The sequence below is a fragment of the Carcharodon carcharias genome, chromosome X (assembly GCF_017639515.1).
Source record: "Carcharodon carcharias isolate sCarCar2 chromosome X, sCarCar2.pri, whole genome shotgun sequence".
Classification (NCBI taxonomy): Eukaryota; Metazoa; Chordata; class Chondrichthyes; order Lamniformes; family Lamnidae; genus Carcharodon; species Carcharodon carcharias.
In genome coordinates this window covers 1394232-1410083 of record NC_054507.1, presented here as the reverse complement: position 1 = coordinate 1410083, position 15852 = coordinate 1394232, and the positions used below count along the sequence as shown (strand labels likewise).

Sequence of the window (15852 nt, the reverse complement as noted above, 5' to 3'; positions counted from 1 at the left end):
TTACATTTGCAGCTTGGCAAGCCACTGGAACCTTTCCAGAATCTAGGGAATTTTGGAAGATTACAAGCAATCATCCACTATCACTGCATCCACTTCTTTTAAGACCCTAGGATGCAAGCCATCAAGTCCAGGGGACTTGTCAGCCTTTAGTAGCTCTCCTAGTAGATTTTCTCTCATGATAGTGATTGCTTTAAGTTCCTCTCTCCCTTCTGCTTCTTGTTTTTCTACTATTCTTGGGATGCTTCTCAAGTCTTCTAGCATGAAGGCAGATACAAAACGTGTGTTCAAAGTCTCTTCCATTGCCTTGTTTCCCATTATTAATTTCCCAGTCTCATCCTCTAAGGGGCCAGCACTTACTTTATCTACTCTCTTCCTTCTTATATACCTGTAGAAGCTTTTATTGTCTGTTTTTATATTTCTTCCTAATTTTCTCTCAGATTCCAATTTCTCCCTCTTTATTCTTTTTTCTAAGTTATCCTTCGTTGGTTTCTAAAATGTCCTCAATCTTCTGCCCAACCACTAACCTTCACAGCATTGTACATCTTTTCTTTCAATTTGATACTTCCTTAGTTAGCCATGGATCGTGTGTCCTTCTCAGTCTTTCTCAATGGAATATGTCTTTGTTGAGTGTTATTAAATATCTCTTTAAAATGTCTGCCACTGCTTCTCTACCATCTTACCTTTTAACCTATTTGCTTATTCCACTTTAGCCAACTCTGTCTTCATATCCTTGTAATTATCCTTACTTAAGGCACAAGTTTCAGACCCAAATTTCTCACCCTCAAACTGTGTGCGAAATTCTAGCATGTTCATTTATTAATCCTGTCTCATCCTGACAGATTACCAGGTCTAAAGTAGCCTTCTCCCTGGTTGGTTCCAGAACATACTGTTCTCAGAAACTGTCCCAAATACATTCTATGAACTCATCCTCCAAGTTACTACTGCCAATTTGATTCATCCAATCTATAGGAAGATTAAAATAACCCACGATTATTGCAGTATCTTTCTTACAAGCCTCCATTATTTCTTGATTTATACTCCGTCCTACTGTGTACGGGGGCCTATAAACCATTCTCACCAGTGGCTTTTTTCCTTTGCTATTTATCATCTCCACTCAAATCGATTCCACATTTTGATCCTCTGAACCAAGATCATTTCTCACTATAGCACTGATCTCAACCTTTATTATCAGAGCTATCTCACCTCCTTTTCCTTTCATCCAGTCCTTCTGAAACATCAAATGCCCTTGAATAGAGGCATAGATTACAAAAGCAGGAAGGTCATGTTGGAGTTGTATAGAACCTTGGTGAGGCCACAGCTGGAGTACTGTGTGCAGTTCTGGTCATCACATTATAGGAAGGATGTGATTGTACTGGAGGGGGTGCAGAGGAGATTCACCAGGATGTTGCCTGGGATGAAACATTTAAGTTATGAAGACAGGTTGGATAGACTTGGGTTGTTTTCGTTGGAGCAGAGAAGACTGAGGGGTGACCTGATCGAGGTGTACAAGATTATGAGGGGCATGGACAGGGTGGATAGGGAGCAGCTGTTCCCCTTAATTGAAGGGTCAGGCACGAGGGGACATAAGTTCAAGGTGAGGGGAAGGAGATTCAGGGGGAATGTGAGGAAAAACATTTTTACCCAGATGGTGGTGACGGTCTGGAATGCGCTACCAGGGAGGGTGGTGGAGGCGGGTTGCCTCACATCCTTTAAGTACCTGGATGAGCACTTAGCACGTCATAACATTCCAGGCTTTGGGCCAAGTACTGGTAAATGGGATTAGGTAGGTCGGTCAGGTGTTTTTCACGTGTCGGTGCAGACTCAATGGGCTGAAGGGCCTCTTCTGCACAGTGCAATTCTGTGATTAGTCAGGTTCCAGCCACGGTCACTTTGCAACCATGTCTCTGCAATGGTTAACATATCATACTCATTCATTTCTATTTGAGCTATCAATTCATAAATCTTGTTACGAATGTTGCGTGCATTCTGATAAAGAATCTTTAATTCCATTCTACTTGTTTTTTTTTAATTTTTGGTTTTTTTTAAATTCTTTTTACCATTTTTCCCTGTGACCTTATTTGCTGATGCAATTATGTTTGTACACTCTGTACCTTCCTGTCACACTCAGGTTATTACCCACATCCCTACCTTGCACTATTGCCTTGGCTTTTTGCTTTAACTTTTTTAAAGTCTCCCCTCATGTGAACCCTCCCTCCCACTATTTAGTTTAAAGCCCTCTCTATGGCCCTAGTTGTTCGATTCATCAGGACATTGGTCTCAGCGCAGTTCAAGTGGAGTCGGATCAACGGTACAGCTCCCTCTTTCCCCAGTACTGGTGCCAGTGTCCCATGAATTGAGACCCATTCACCCACACCAATCTCTGAGCCATGCATTCAACTCTCTGATCTTATTCACCCTATACCAATTTTCTCATGGCTCAGGTAGTAATTCATAAATTACTTCACCACATTCCCAGCCAGTGTATTCCAGATCCTAACCACTAGCTGCACAAAAAAGTTTCTCCTTGTGTCGCCATTGTTTCTTTTGCCAATCACCTTAAACCGGTGTCCTCTGGTTCTCGATCCTTCCACCAATGGAAGCAGTTTCTCCCGACTATTGTGTCCAGACCCTCACAATTTTGAACACCTCAATCAACTCTCCTCACAAACTTCTCTTCTAGGAGAAAAGCCCCAGCCTCTCCAATCTATGTAACGGAATTTCCTCATCCCTGGAACCATTCTAGCGAATGTTTGCTGCACTCTCTCTAAAGCCTTCACATCCTTCCAAAAGTGTGGTGCCCAGCACTATGCGAACAACTCCAATTGAAGCTGGAGCAGTTTTATACAGGTTTATCATAACTTTCTTGTTTTTGTTATAACCTATTTTCTAAAATCCAGGATCCCGAACGCGTCATTAACCTGCTTTTTCAACCTGTTCTGCCGCCTTCAGTGATTCATGCACGTGTATCCTCAGGTCCCTCTGCTCCTGCAACCCCTTTAGTATTGCACCCTTTAGTTTATATTGCCTCTCCCCATTCTTCCTACTAAAATTAATCGCTTCACACTTCTCTGCATCAAATTTCATCTCCCACTTGTCCACCCATTCCAACAACCTGCCTATTCTTTTGAAATTTAACACGATGCTCCTCACAGTTCACAATACTTCCAAGTTTTGTGTCATCTGCAAATTTTGAAATAGTGCCCTGTACACTAAAGTCTAGGTCATTAACTTATTAAGAAAAGCAGCAGGCCCAACACTAACCCCTAAGGAACAAATGATACATCTTCCTCCATCCGAAAAACAACCTCTACTCTGTTTCCTGTCACTCAGCCAATTTCAATTCCATGTTGCGACTGACCCGTTTATTCCATGAGCTCGAACTCTGAGTCAGTACAAGAGAGCTTGCTGACGAAACTTGTATTTTGATTAACCTTCCTCCCTGACACTCACTGCACTCTGCTGCTCTACCCCATAATTCCTTCAGCTACACGCTCCTCACCCTCAGGCTCTCTGAACAACCAACCACCTGTCTTCTGTCCTGAGACGTCATTCTTCATTTTTTTTGTTGATTTGCTCTCACAGTGCTCTCTCTGATTCCTTATTTTTATCTGTGAGTATGCAGTACTGTCCTGCCTCAGGCTCTCTCTCTGACCAACCAGTTGTGGTTGCCACTGATGTTTTGACAGGACAAATACATTTCAGTTGGGTCCAATGTTTGGAAAAAAATAAGTTTAGGGTCTTGCCTACATTCAAACAGCACTGTGCGGAAAGAAGTTCATTTCACATACATCATAAACCTTCACATATGTATTAACGCAATGTATACCACACCGCAGTATAGCTAAAATAGTCAAAAAATGAAAATACAAAAGCTACCTATGTATGCGTTTTGGGGAAATTCTTGCCATGACTTCCCATCCTATGAGGCTGATATGTCTATTTTACTGTTAAAGGTATTCAGCATTTCAGCAAATATCTGAGAGTAACAGCAAGCAATTTCAGATCAAATTGACTATGAGGGAAATTAAAGACAAAGCAATTAGCACAGTTTTGCAGTCTAGATTTCCATTCGATTTTCAAGAATTTTACTATAGCTTGCTTATTATATAGTGGCCGACTGCTGATCACACATCATTGTTACAGATTAAATACAGGTTTAAAAAAAATACTGAGTAACTTTTAAAGAACGGCATTTCACTTAACGTTGAGTTCCATATTAACTTTACCGTAACAGCTGGTGGCTGACTTATTCAGTCAGAATATAATACTGGTATAGATAAATTCCACCCTGTATTATAAGACTGTAATTTGATCATAGTCTGCAAGAACAAAGTTCAAGTAGTTTATGAATGTGAACAGCCACTATTAAATTACACCACTGGTCATTATATACTGCCAAATGTACTAATAATTTTCCCAAACTTTACTGTATTTCTGCAGCCAAAGTGCAATATAGACAGAGTGATGTAGGTAAAAGGGTATTGAAGTGCTAAATGCATCATTAAAAGGGGTAGGGTAGTATCGTGGTTATATTACTGGGCTAATAATCTACAGGTCTGAACTAATAATCCAGACACGAGGAGTTCAAATTCCATCATGGTAGTTTGAGAATTTGAATTCAGTTTTTTAAAAATCTGGAAATAAAATGCAATGATTGTCATGAATACTTGCCTGGTTCATGATTAACCCTTTTGAGAAGGAAACCTGCCTTCCTTACTCATTCTGATCTATGTGCGACTCCAGTCCCTCATCAATGTAGTTGACTCTTAACTGCCTAACAAGTCAGAGTTGCATCAAACTGTTTGTCGTGCTTCAAAAAGGCAGTCCACCACCAGCTTCACAGGGCAACTAAGGATGGGCACACTACATGGCTTGCAGTGATGCCAGCATCCTGAGAATGACTATTAAAAAAAGTCCTGTATTAACATTCAATGCTACGAAGACCGAATAGCTTCTGTTGCTGGCGAATCACAAGATAAGTTGCAATGCATTGTGTTTTGCTGGCATCGTGATAATCCACTGCTTCAAATACTTTGTGATGTGTACATTATTGTACTTTGCATTGTTAGAATCATTGTTTCACTGCTGTGATGACATGACCAGTGTGAGGGGTTTTGAAAATGAAAACTGAATTGCAATAAATAAACTACAGGCTGTAAAAATAATTGTCTAACAGTGAATTTGAAGTTGTAATTTAATCCCTACATAGGACTGCTTCAAATTTACATGGATCATTAGGCTTGCAATACATACCCTAATTTTGGATAGTCACCCAAATACACTTATTCAGTAGGTCAACAGCAGGAAGAATAGATGCCATACACTATGCAACATTAATTATGATACAAAAACTCAACCTCACCTCCATCTCAAAATTGCACCAGCTTCTGGGGGAAAAAGAAACTTGCATTTATATAGCGCTTTTCGCAAGCACGGGACATCTCAAAGCGCTTTACAGCCAATGAAGTACTTTTGAAGTGTAGTCGGGAAGCCAGACTAAGAGGCTATCAGCAGCTAACAAAGAAGAGCAAGCTCATACACACACTTGATTAACAACCTGGATGATCTGTAAAGCAATTACCTGTCTATAAAACATTACCTACCATGAAAGCAAAACAGCCTTAAATAAAATACAATGTGTGTGACTGCAGAGTGCTGTTGTTTCAGATAAACCACAGACACAAGGTCTTCAAGACTGAACTGTACCCTGCACCAATGCCAACATAAACAACCCATAGTTCCTGGTAACAGTATGAACTTTCCAAGTTCACCTTAATCTGTGATGAGGTTATGTATTTCTGTAATGCAAAGTGTTTACCTGGGGTTATTTTTCAGTGTATTTACTAAAAACTCGTGCAGATCAATTCCGGTAGAGTCTGTATATTCTTGGCTGGAATCTGTTAAAAGGAACACAAATTTATTGCATTAACGAAAGTAGAGTCACCTTTGGGAAAACATGTATTAGCTGTATTTTTTAAAATTCTGTTCTTTTTCCCCATGTGTTCATACTTTAGCTATGGAGATAGAAATTAGAAATTTAAAATAAGGTTCCTGCTCCCGGTGCTATTCTGCACTAGCTGACAGGGGTTGTGAGGCAAGAATGAGAACTCAGCCGCTTCAAGGCACTGCATTTGCAGCTCTGACACAGAGACATGGATAACACTGCAACAGAGTTCAAACATCACTTGCAACTGTGAGCAGAGCATTTAGAAATTGAAGTTCAAGCAGCAAGATGTGGATTTGTGACCAGTTTCCCATGGGGCAAACTTCCCATCCTGGCTGCTCCATCCAAAACAAATTGCATTTATAAATTGTCTTTTATCATAGAAAAACATCCCAAAGCACTTCACAAAGGCATAATCAGAAATAGGTGGACATCAATCCAAAGGAGATATTGGGAGGGACCAAGAAAAGTTTGCTCAAAGTAGGTTTTAAGGAGACTCTTAAAGGAGGAAAGTGAGTGGAGGGGCTTACGGTAAGAAATGTAGAGCTTGGCACTTGTTCAGGAGTCAAGAAGGACAACAAGGGGAGGCTATTGGCTTCACCAAGGGACTAGGAGTAAATTGAAGTGCCATGAGAACGTTCTCCCCTACCTCCTCATAGTTTAACAGTGACTTGTCAGTGTTTTGAAGCAACTTATCTGCTGTTTCAGCAGTCAATAAAAAAAAGCAGAGCATCACGTCAGGCCTTAAGTGAAAAATACGGGGATGAGTTTCTTTTATGAGCCAGTAGATAAGTCATATCATATAGCTCAGGAAAATCATGAGCATGATCCTGCATCCCAACATTCTGCGGTGCGGTAAGCTAGTTAAGGCTGTTTATATAGTGAATAAACTGAAATGCTCAAGTAGTCTGCTGATTATTTGCTCCAGCATTCCAGCATCTTGCCCCACTATATAATTCTGCCATTTTACACAAAGAATAAAATCCAAGGCGCCTCTGATGATGAAAAAGATAAACATTTTTTGTGATGTGCCACGGAGCAGGAAGACCTAGACTAGATTCATCAGTTGTGCAGAGCTTGCTGATCACAAGTCAGGGGATTGACGTTTTATCTTAGCGTTCTTGAACAAGAAAGAAAAATTCAGCCTGCTTCTGATCATGATCCTTTGGAAAGTAAGCATCTATTGAGGGCAGGTGTGGGTCAGTTGTGAAGACCACCATGGCAAAACAGCTTGCCCACACATCCATACTGAATTTGCCAATATCAGGATAAAAACAACAATGTGGCATTAAGTTAGTACAGCATTCCTGGGCTATGGAGATCAAACAAAAGAAAATCAGCTAGGTTACTAAAGCCACTGCTTTAAGGACAGAAAGGGAGAAAATAAGAGAAAGGGAATAAACTAACAGGTATGATAATATTAAACAAGTCAACAACTTGTATTTATAAAGCACCTTAAATGTAGAAAACCTCCCAAGGCGCTTCACAGCACTGCAATGCAAAAGAAATGGACACAAAGCCAAAAGGAGATAAAAAAAAATGAGCTTAAAGAGCTTCGTAAAGCAGGAAAGGGAGGTGGGAAGGCAGAGAGGTTCAGAGACAGAATTCCAGAAAGCATGGCCCAGACAGCTGAAGGCACGCCTGCCAATGGTTCAGCGAAAGCAGTGAAGACTGCTGCAATATTTGGAGTGGGAGGAAGAGAGTGCTCCAAGACAGGAAGGTGTAGGGCTTGAGGAGATATGGAGATGGAGAGATTTAAACATGAGGATGAGAATTTGGGGAGCCAAGAGCTAATGTAGTTTAATGGAACTTGTGCAGGATAGGATACGGCCAGCCTTTGCACAAGCTGAAGTTTACGGAGATGAGGAGGATAGGAGGCCAGCCAGGAAAGCATTGGAGTCGTCGAGTCTGGAGGTGGTGACGACAACGTGGATGAGGATTTCAGAAGATAAGCTGAGGTCAGGAAGATTTTACAGAGGTAAAAATTGGGAGATTTTGTGATGGAGAGGTTATGCTGTTGAAAGTTCAGCTTAGTGTCCAATAGGGTGGCATGGTGACATCAGCATTGTAGATTCTTCTGGAAATCTTGCACAAGAACAAATTCTGACTGAATATTGATTAAATATCTACCAGTGAAAGTTTTTTTAAAGATTTTACTCTTATATTAAAGGTTTCTGCAAAGGGCAGTTTCACAATATATTTGCATGCAGAACTAATGATAATAAGAATTTGGGTGCAAATACTTTCAAAGATTAATTACTTAATTTAATCAAAATGCCCAAAATTTTGAACATAACTTTTGAAGCAACCTTTTTTCCTCAAAACGTATGTGAAATTTTGAAAGAGATAGTGAAAATATCCTCCATTACCAGAACTCCAGTTATCTGACTTCACGATTAATAAGCTGAATTTTCATAGAACGAAAACTTTGCATTAAAAATTGCCTCATTACACAGCTTCTTTTGCTATTTCTATTTCGTCTTTTGTTGCCAAGTAAAGCTACATAATGTTTATTTTGTTACTTGGATTTTACTGGCAGTCATTCCTGTACCGGAAGTAATCCTGCACCATCCCCTAAGACTTAACTATTCACAAGATTTCAAGGACTGTACAGCATATAAATGTACAATTGATTGGGTCTCTGGCTTAGTATCTCCAACACTACGTGGAAACTTTTCATGGATTTTCAATGTCACACAGATTTTCCTTTGCTTCTGACTGGATTTCATGAAAATGCCTTGTTGAGATGAAAAGGAGGTCAACACAGCCAATAGAATATTGAACTACATGGCCAAAAGAGTAAATATAAGTTGAACTATACGGTGCTCTGCTCAAACCTCACTTTGTATACTCAATCTGGTTCTGTCCACAGATACACAAAATAAAGAGCCCTAGCGATCACCTTAGTATAAACGAGTACAGCCTCACCACTTATAACAAGCCTGTGATTTGCCCACTTTGTACGATGTCTAATATAACGACTAACAAAAGCTTCCCAAAACTGTGATTATGTTTTTTAGTGCTTAAGTAATACAGCAGTCAACTGACATATAAAGTTTGACAGACTATGCAAGGTGTGTGCAAGTACACAAAATATTTAATGCACTTCAATCATTACATTTATTGCACTTTTGTTGATTACATAGCTGCCTATTATAACAATTTTGGGTACATAATTTATGTCCAACTTTAGCTTTACGACGAATTAAAGGCGACACTTTCCAGGGTCATATTTTGATAACATTGGTTTGGGAATCTGTAAATGTCATCACCTATAATTATTATAGAAACAGCTAGTTAAGCAAGATAGATCAAATAACGCCAAGAGCCAATACCATTGTCTTGATAATGTCACCCACCTAGCTCCTTTTGCTAAATATCATCACCTTCTCGTTTTATAAATTATAATCTCAGCACATATGGAATCTGCTTTTAATCGATCTGCGCTTAAAAATAAATTCCCTTCCAATTTTAAGTCATATCAGCTAAAGAAGTAATTGCAAATGTTTCACAATCCAAACACATTTCTGTAAGTCTAGAAAATGTGTACGCAGACAAAAAAGAAAATGCTTTTCTTGAGGAACCTTGCCTATGTGATCGAGGTCTCCTCCCATGTAGCATATTTAGAGTAAATAAGCACAGCTGTTTTTGCCTGAAATAAATGAAGCACTTAAAACTCGATGACCAACAACTTTAAAATTGACATTAACTGATAATGGCCATTTTTTGACGATATGTGACTGCCAGTTTTAAACATGGACATTTTCAGTGCTGGGCACATTTATTAATTGGGTTTTCTTTAGCCCATTTTTCTCCTCTCCTTGCTTGAAGGTACTCACTCATCCTGTGGGAGAGCTCTGCAGGAACTGTCAATCATATAGCATCTCACGCAACAGGTTTTTCCACTCATATGGCTATAGATACAGGGCCTTAACAGGCAATCTGACCACTGGATGTATCACAGCCAAGCTTTATCCTATCATCTGATGTCCATGCACAAATACTTTCCAGAGGAGTTGGTACGAGTAATCAGAAGAGCAAACTGCAACCTGTTTTTCCCCTCTTGCCCAAGAGTGATTAGCCACATAACAGCACTAGCAGTATCACCCAAGTTGAGCTCAGCTAACTCAGCACAGACCAGGCTTTGAACCTGAGAGCTTCTTGATACATATGGCTCAGGAACCCACGACTCCATGCGTTTACAATCTATATTAATGACTTGGATGACAGAACCGAATGTATGGTTGCTAAATTTGCTGATGGCACAAAGATAGATAGGAAGGTAAGTTGTGAAGAGGACATAAGGAGCCTGCAAAGGGAGATAATGGGCAAAAAATTGGCAGCTGAAGTATAACATGGGAAAATGTGAACTTGCATACTTAGGCAAGATTAAAATGCAGCATATTATTTAAATGGAGAGAGATTGCTGAACTCTGCGGAACAGAGGGATCTGGGTGTCCTGATACATGAATCAGGAAAAGTTAGTTTGCAGGTACAGCAAGTGATTAGGACGACAAATGGAATGTTGTCATTTATTGCGAGGGGTATGGAATATAAAAGTGGAAAGTTTTGCTACTGTTGTACAGAGCATTGGTGAGACTACATCTGGAGCACTGTGTACAGTTTTGGTCTCCTTATTTAAGAAAAGACATAAATGCATTAGAAGCAGTTCAGAGAAGGTTCACTTCACTGATTCCTGGGAAGAGGGGGTCATCTTATGAGGAAAGGTTGATCAGGCTGAGCCTGTATATATTGGATTTTAGAAGAATGAGACATGATCTCATTGAAACATACAAGGCACTGAGGGGGCTTGACAGGGTGGATGCTGAGAGGATGTTTCCCCCTGTGGGAGAGACTAAAACCAGGGAACACAGTTTAAAAATGAGGGGTCTCCCATTTAACACAGAGATGAGCAGTAGAGGCAGGATCAATGAATATTTTTAAGGTTGAGTTAGATAGATTCTTCATTGACAGGGGAGTCAAAGGGTATAGGGGGAGTAGGAAAGAAAGTGGAGTTGAGGCCACAAATAGATCAGCCATGATCTTATTGAATGATGGAGCAGGCTCGAGGAGCCGAATGGCCTACTCCTGTTCCTAGTTCCCCATCCACCCCCCACCCCACCACACGCCAAACAGAAAATTCTCCCCATGAGCTCAAATCTAGTAGAGACTGATGGGATCAAGGCCTCTTTCTGCAAGTTATGAAGGTCCTTTGTGAAATATCCCATGCTCAGGCGAGTTAACTGTAAGCATGAAAAAACTACTTACACTGCAGCATCCTCCAAAAGCTGATAAGGATGATAGGGTGGAAAATAGGAACTTTCACAATGGTCCAGTCAGAGATGCTCTCACAACGTCTGTTTATGACTCATTTTTGAAGTAGAGGAAGTGCTACCCTGCAAGTGACCTGTGCTAAGTCAGGCCTGGGGATGCTTGATACTAATACAGGATGACAAAAGTAGTACAGGACTCCATTCTCCAGAACAAATATTTTTATCTCAACTCGGTCAACAAGAATATCCAGTTCTCTTTTATTCGGAGGGGACAAGGGAAGTTATTAGTAAGCAAAAATCTTGTTTGGTGCTGTTGAAGAACTGAAATACAGCTGAATCTGATATTTGCGTATTGCTGAAAAAAAGACATTTTGTCAAAGCTTTTCGTCTTGTACTCATCAGGACAATCACAAGAATACCAATGTCAGGAGAGGCAACAATTTTACACTGTATGACAAGAGTGCTGATTGGTTGAGGTGTTGCCATGGAGAATGCACCAGTTAATAGTGGCTGACAGTTAACTGCCAAGCATTGTCGAAATTTAAACCAATCAGCTTGTTTCTGATTGGTCAAGGCATTGCCCTGAGGAATGGGCCAGCAAATGGCTATCACTTATTTTGCTTAGCTGAAACAGGCATAATTTGTGCACATGAAAACAGGGCCCTGTGTATTAATATCTGTAGCTTCCAGTACACGCAAATGTGCCACATTGCGAGCCTGACAATCTTAAATTGATTGTCAGCGTAATTCTTAGCACACAGGATTATTTAGCAAATAAGTCTGTACCCTGCCCATTGCGAACAGCAGAAAGGACATGCTGTTTGATACAATCCACCAGTCTTTGGGATATACAGCCTACATACCTAGCATCACACTGGCACTGAAATTCATATGCCACATTACTCATGATTACGTGATAGGCAGAACGTCTTTTGGCTTGACGGCAGCTTCCTGTTAGTGGCGAATACCATTCATGTTGCTACTGCATAGTAGCAGCGTGAAACAACTAGCTTCACCTGTTGCTCAAATTTTTGAAATGCCTTTCCTTCCAGGGTAATCTGAGGTAGACTGGGCACTTTTCAGGGCTAAAAGTGACGGCCTTAGGCCCGTTCATGAGTTTGTGTGATATACAGCGCAAAATGATCTGATCAGGGTAGCCATTATCCTGCAGGATGCCTTTGATGCCCCTATTTCAGCATCAAGCTTGCATGGTGAGCAAATGGCTTGGTCCTTATTTATGAGTTTGCCAATAAGACCAATCTTATAGCGTGTGGAACTGTAAGAATTCCAATATGTATATTGACCAGTGAAGACAGGCTCGCGGTAAACTGTGGTAGAGAACTCCCTAGCATATTTTCAACTAGTATGTCAAGGAAGGGGAGTTTATTTGACTGCTCCATTTCAAAGGTGAATTTGAGCGCACAAAAGGAAATTATTACATGCTGCTACAGATTTAAATATAGCAAATGTACCATTCACATATCAGAAATCTGCAAATGGTAGGAGGTTAGATGTCATTTCATCAAAGACATATTTTTCATGAACCCAGCAAACATGTTCGTGAGAGCTGGGCCATCTGATAGTTATTTGACGAGACCTTCCATAACTAAGCAGCTCTATTTTGATTACTGGATTTCTAATTTGCGTTCTATGATAACAGAAACAAAGTAAACTTCTGATAAAAGTAGTTCTTGAAACATTCTACTACTGTTTAACAGGAGTTAACCTTAAATACAGTGGCCCAATTTCTATGAATTGCGTGTTCCTTTGAATAATTCAGTTTTGCTGGACTGGTACAGAATGGGTAACAGATGTAAATACAACAATTCCTGGGGTTGCAAGATTGTCTTATGAGGAGAGACTGAGGAGACTGGATCTGTATTACCTAGAGTTTCGAAGAATGAGGGGTCACCTGACTGAAACTTACAAAATTCTTCCAGAGTGTGACAGGGTGAAGTGACTAGTGAGATAGCTGATGCATTGGTTTTAATTTTCCAAAACTCCCTAGATCCGGGGAAGGTCCCATTAGGTTGGACGATAGAAAATGTAACTCCATTATTCAAAAGGGGAGGGAGACAGAAAGCCAGTTAGCTTCACATCTGTTGTAGGAAAAACATCAGAAGCTATTATTAAACATGTTATAACACGACATTTGGGTAAGCTCAAGGACATCAAGCAGAGTCAACATTGCTTTGTGAAAGGGAAATCGTGTTTAACCAACTTATTGGAGTTCTTTGAGAAAGTAACATATGCCGTGGATAGAGGGAAACTGGTGGATGTACTATATTTAGGTTTCCAGAAGGCATTTGATAAAATGACACATCAAAGATTATTGCGGAAAATAAAAACTCATGGTATAGGGGGTAACGTATTGGCATGGATAGAAGATTGGCTGGCTAACAGGAAGCAGTGAGTTGGCATAAATAGGTCTTCTTCTGGTTGGCAAGATGTAACAAGTGGTGTGCCACAGGGGTCAGTGCTGGGACCTCAACTGTTTACAATTTATATAAATGACTTGGATGAAGGGATGGTGGCTAAATTTGCTGACGACATAAAGATAGGTAGGAAAGTAACTTGTGAAGAGGATGTAAGGAGGGTACAAAGAGACATAGATAGGTTAAGTGAGTGAGCAAAGATCTGGCAAATGGAGTATAACGTGGGAAAATGTGAAATTGTCCATTTTGGCAGGAAAAATAAAAGAGAAGCATATTATCTAATTGGTGAGAGACTGCAAAGCTCTGAGGTGCAGAGGGGTCTGGGTGCCCTGGTGCATGAATTACAAAAGGCTAATATGCAAGTACAGCAGGTAATTAGGAAAGCTAACAGAATGTTATCACTTGTGAGTGGAATTGAATACAAAAGTAGGGAGGTCATGCTTCAGTTGTACAGGGACTAGTGAGACCACATCTGGAGTACTGTGTACAGTATTGGTCACCTTATTTAAGGAAGGATAGAAATGCATTGGAAGCAGTTCAAATAAGGTTTACCAGACTAATGCCTGGAATGTGTGGGATATCTATGAGGAAAGGTTGGACAGACTAGGCTTGTATCTGCTGGAGTTTAGAAGAGTAAGAGGCGACTAGATTGAAACCTATAAGGAAGATCTTGAGGGGTCTTGACAAGGTGGGTGTGGAGAGGATGTTTCCTTGTGTGGAAAAATCTAGAACTAGGGGTTACCCATTTAAAACAGAGATGAGGTGAATTTTTTTTCACTCAGAGCATCGTGAGTCTTTGGAACTCTCTTCCTGAAAAGGCGGTGGAAGCAGAGTCTTTGAATATCTTTTAAGGCAGAGGTGGGTATATTCTTGGTAAACAAGGGGGTGACAGGTAATTGGGGTAGGTGGGATGCAAATTTCAGATTACTATCAGATCAGCCATGGTCTTATTAAATGGCGGAGCAGGCTTGAGGGGCTGAATGTCCTGCTCCTTGTTCGTATGTTCGAATGTAAGGTGGATGCAGCTAAGATGTTTCCCTGAGTTGGTGAGTCTAAAACCAGGGGACACAGTCTCAGAATAAGGGGTAGACTGTTTAGGACTGAGATGAGGAGGAATTTCTTTACTCAGAGGGTGGTGAATCTTTGGAATTCTCTACCCCAGAGGGCTGTGGAAGCTCAATCATTGAGCATGTTCAAGACAGAAATTGGTATCTTCTGGAGACTAATGACATCAAGGGATATGGGGATGGTGTGGGAAAGTGGCATTGAGATAGATTATCAGCCATGATCAGATTGAATAAGGGAGCAGGCTCGATGGGCTGAATGGCCTACTCCTACTCCTATGTTCCTAACATTATATTCTTATTTAGACTGACTCTGAAAATGTTCCATATGTCCACAAATAGCTTGCATATGTAATTAGATGGATTCAAATGACTTCTATGTTTTTCACACCTCCCTCTTCCTTTAATTTTTGAGACTATAGTCTTACACAGTTTTTTGCTGATGACACAAAATTTGAATGCATTGTGAACTGTGAGGACAATAGTAATAAACTTCAAGAGGACAAAGGCTGGTGCAATGGACAGCCAAGTGGCAGATGAAATTTAATTTTGGGAAGTGTGAAGTCATACATTTTGGTAAGACGAATGAGGAGAGGCAAACATAAAATAAAGGGTACAATTCTAAAGGAGATGCAAGAACAAAGAGATCAGCGGCATATGTGCACAAATATTTGAAGATATCAGGGTGGATTGAGAAAGTGATTGAAAAGGCAGACGGAATCCTGGGCTTTATAAATAGAGGCATAGAGCGCAAAAGCAAGGAATTTATGATGAACCTTTATAAAGCACTAGTTTGGCAGTATTGTGTCCAATTCTGAGAACCACGTTAGGAAAGATGCGAAAGCTTTAAAGAGGGTGCAGAAAGTGTTATGAAAGTGTTTCCAGGAATGAGGAACTTCAGTTATGTTTTTATAAATTCAATTCAGATTGGAGGAACTCGGACTGTTCTCTTTAAAGAGAAGGTTGAGATATTTTATAAAGATGTTCAAAATTATGAGGGGTCTCGAGAGAATAGATAGAGGCAAAGCGTTACCATTGGCAGAAGGGTTGAGAAGCAGAGGTCACCGATCTAAGGTGATTTGTAAAAGAACCAAAGGCGGACTGAGGAGAAAATTTGTAACGGAATAAGTGGTTAG

At 40.3% G+C, this 15852-nt stretch overlaps 1 protein-coding gene across 7 annotated transcripts in view; it reads right to left on the bottom strand.

Annotated features, from left to right (window-relative positions):
* LOC121273296 (R3H domain-containing protein 2) overlaps nt 1-15852 on the bottom strand; it is a 289299-nt gene that overhangs the window by 157643 nt on the left and 115804 nt on the right. For all 7 annotated transcript variants that reach the window (XM_041180375.1, XM_041180377.1, XM_041180380.1 and 4 more), the window contains one exon: nt 5819-5897. In XM_041180375.1, the coding sequence (XP_041036309.1) occupies nt 5819-5897 (79 nt within the window). The remainder of the gene's footprint in view (nt 1-5818; nt 5898-15852) is intronic.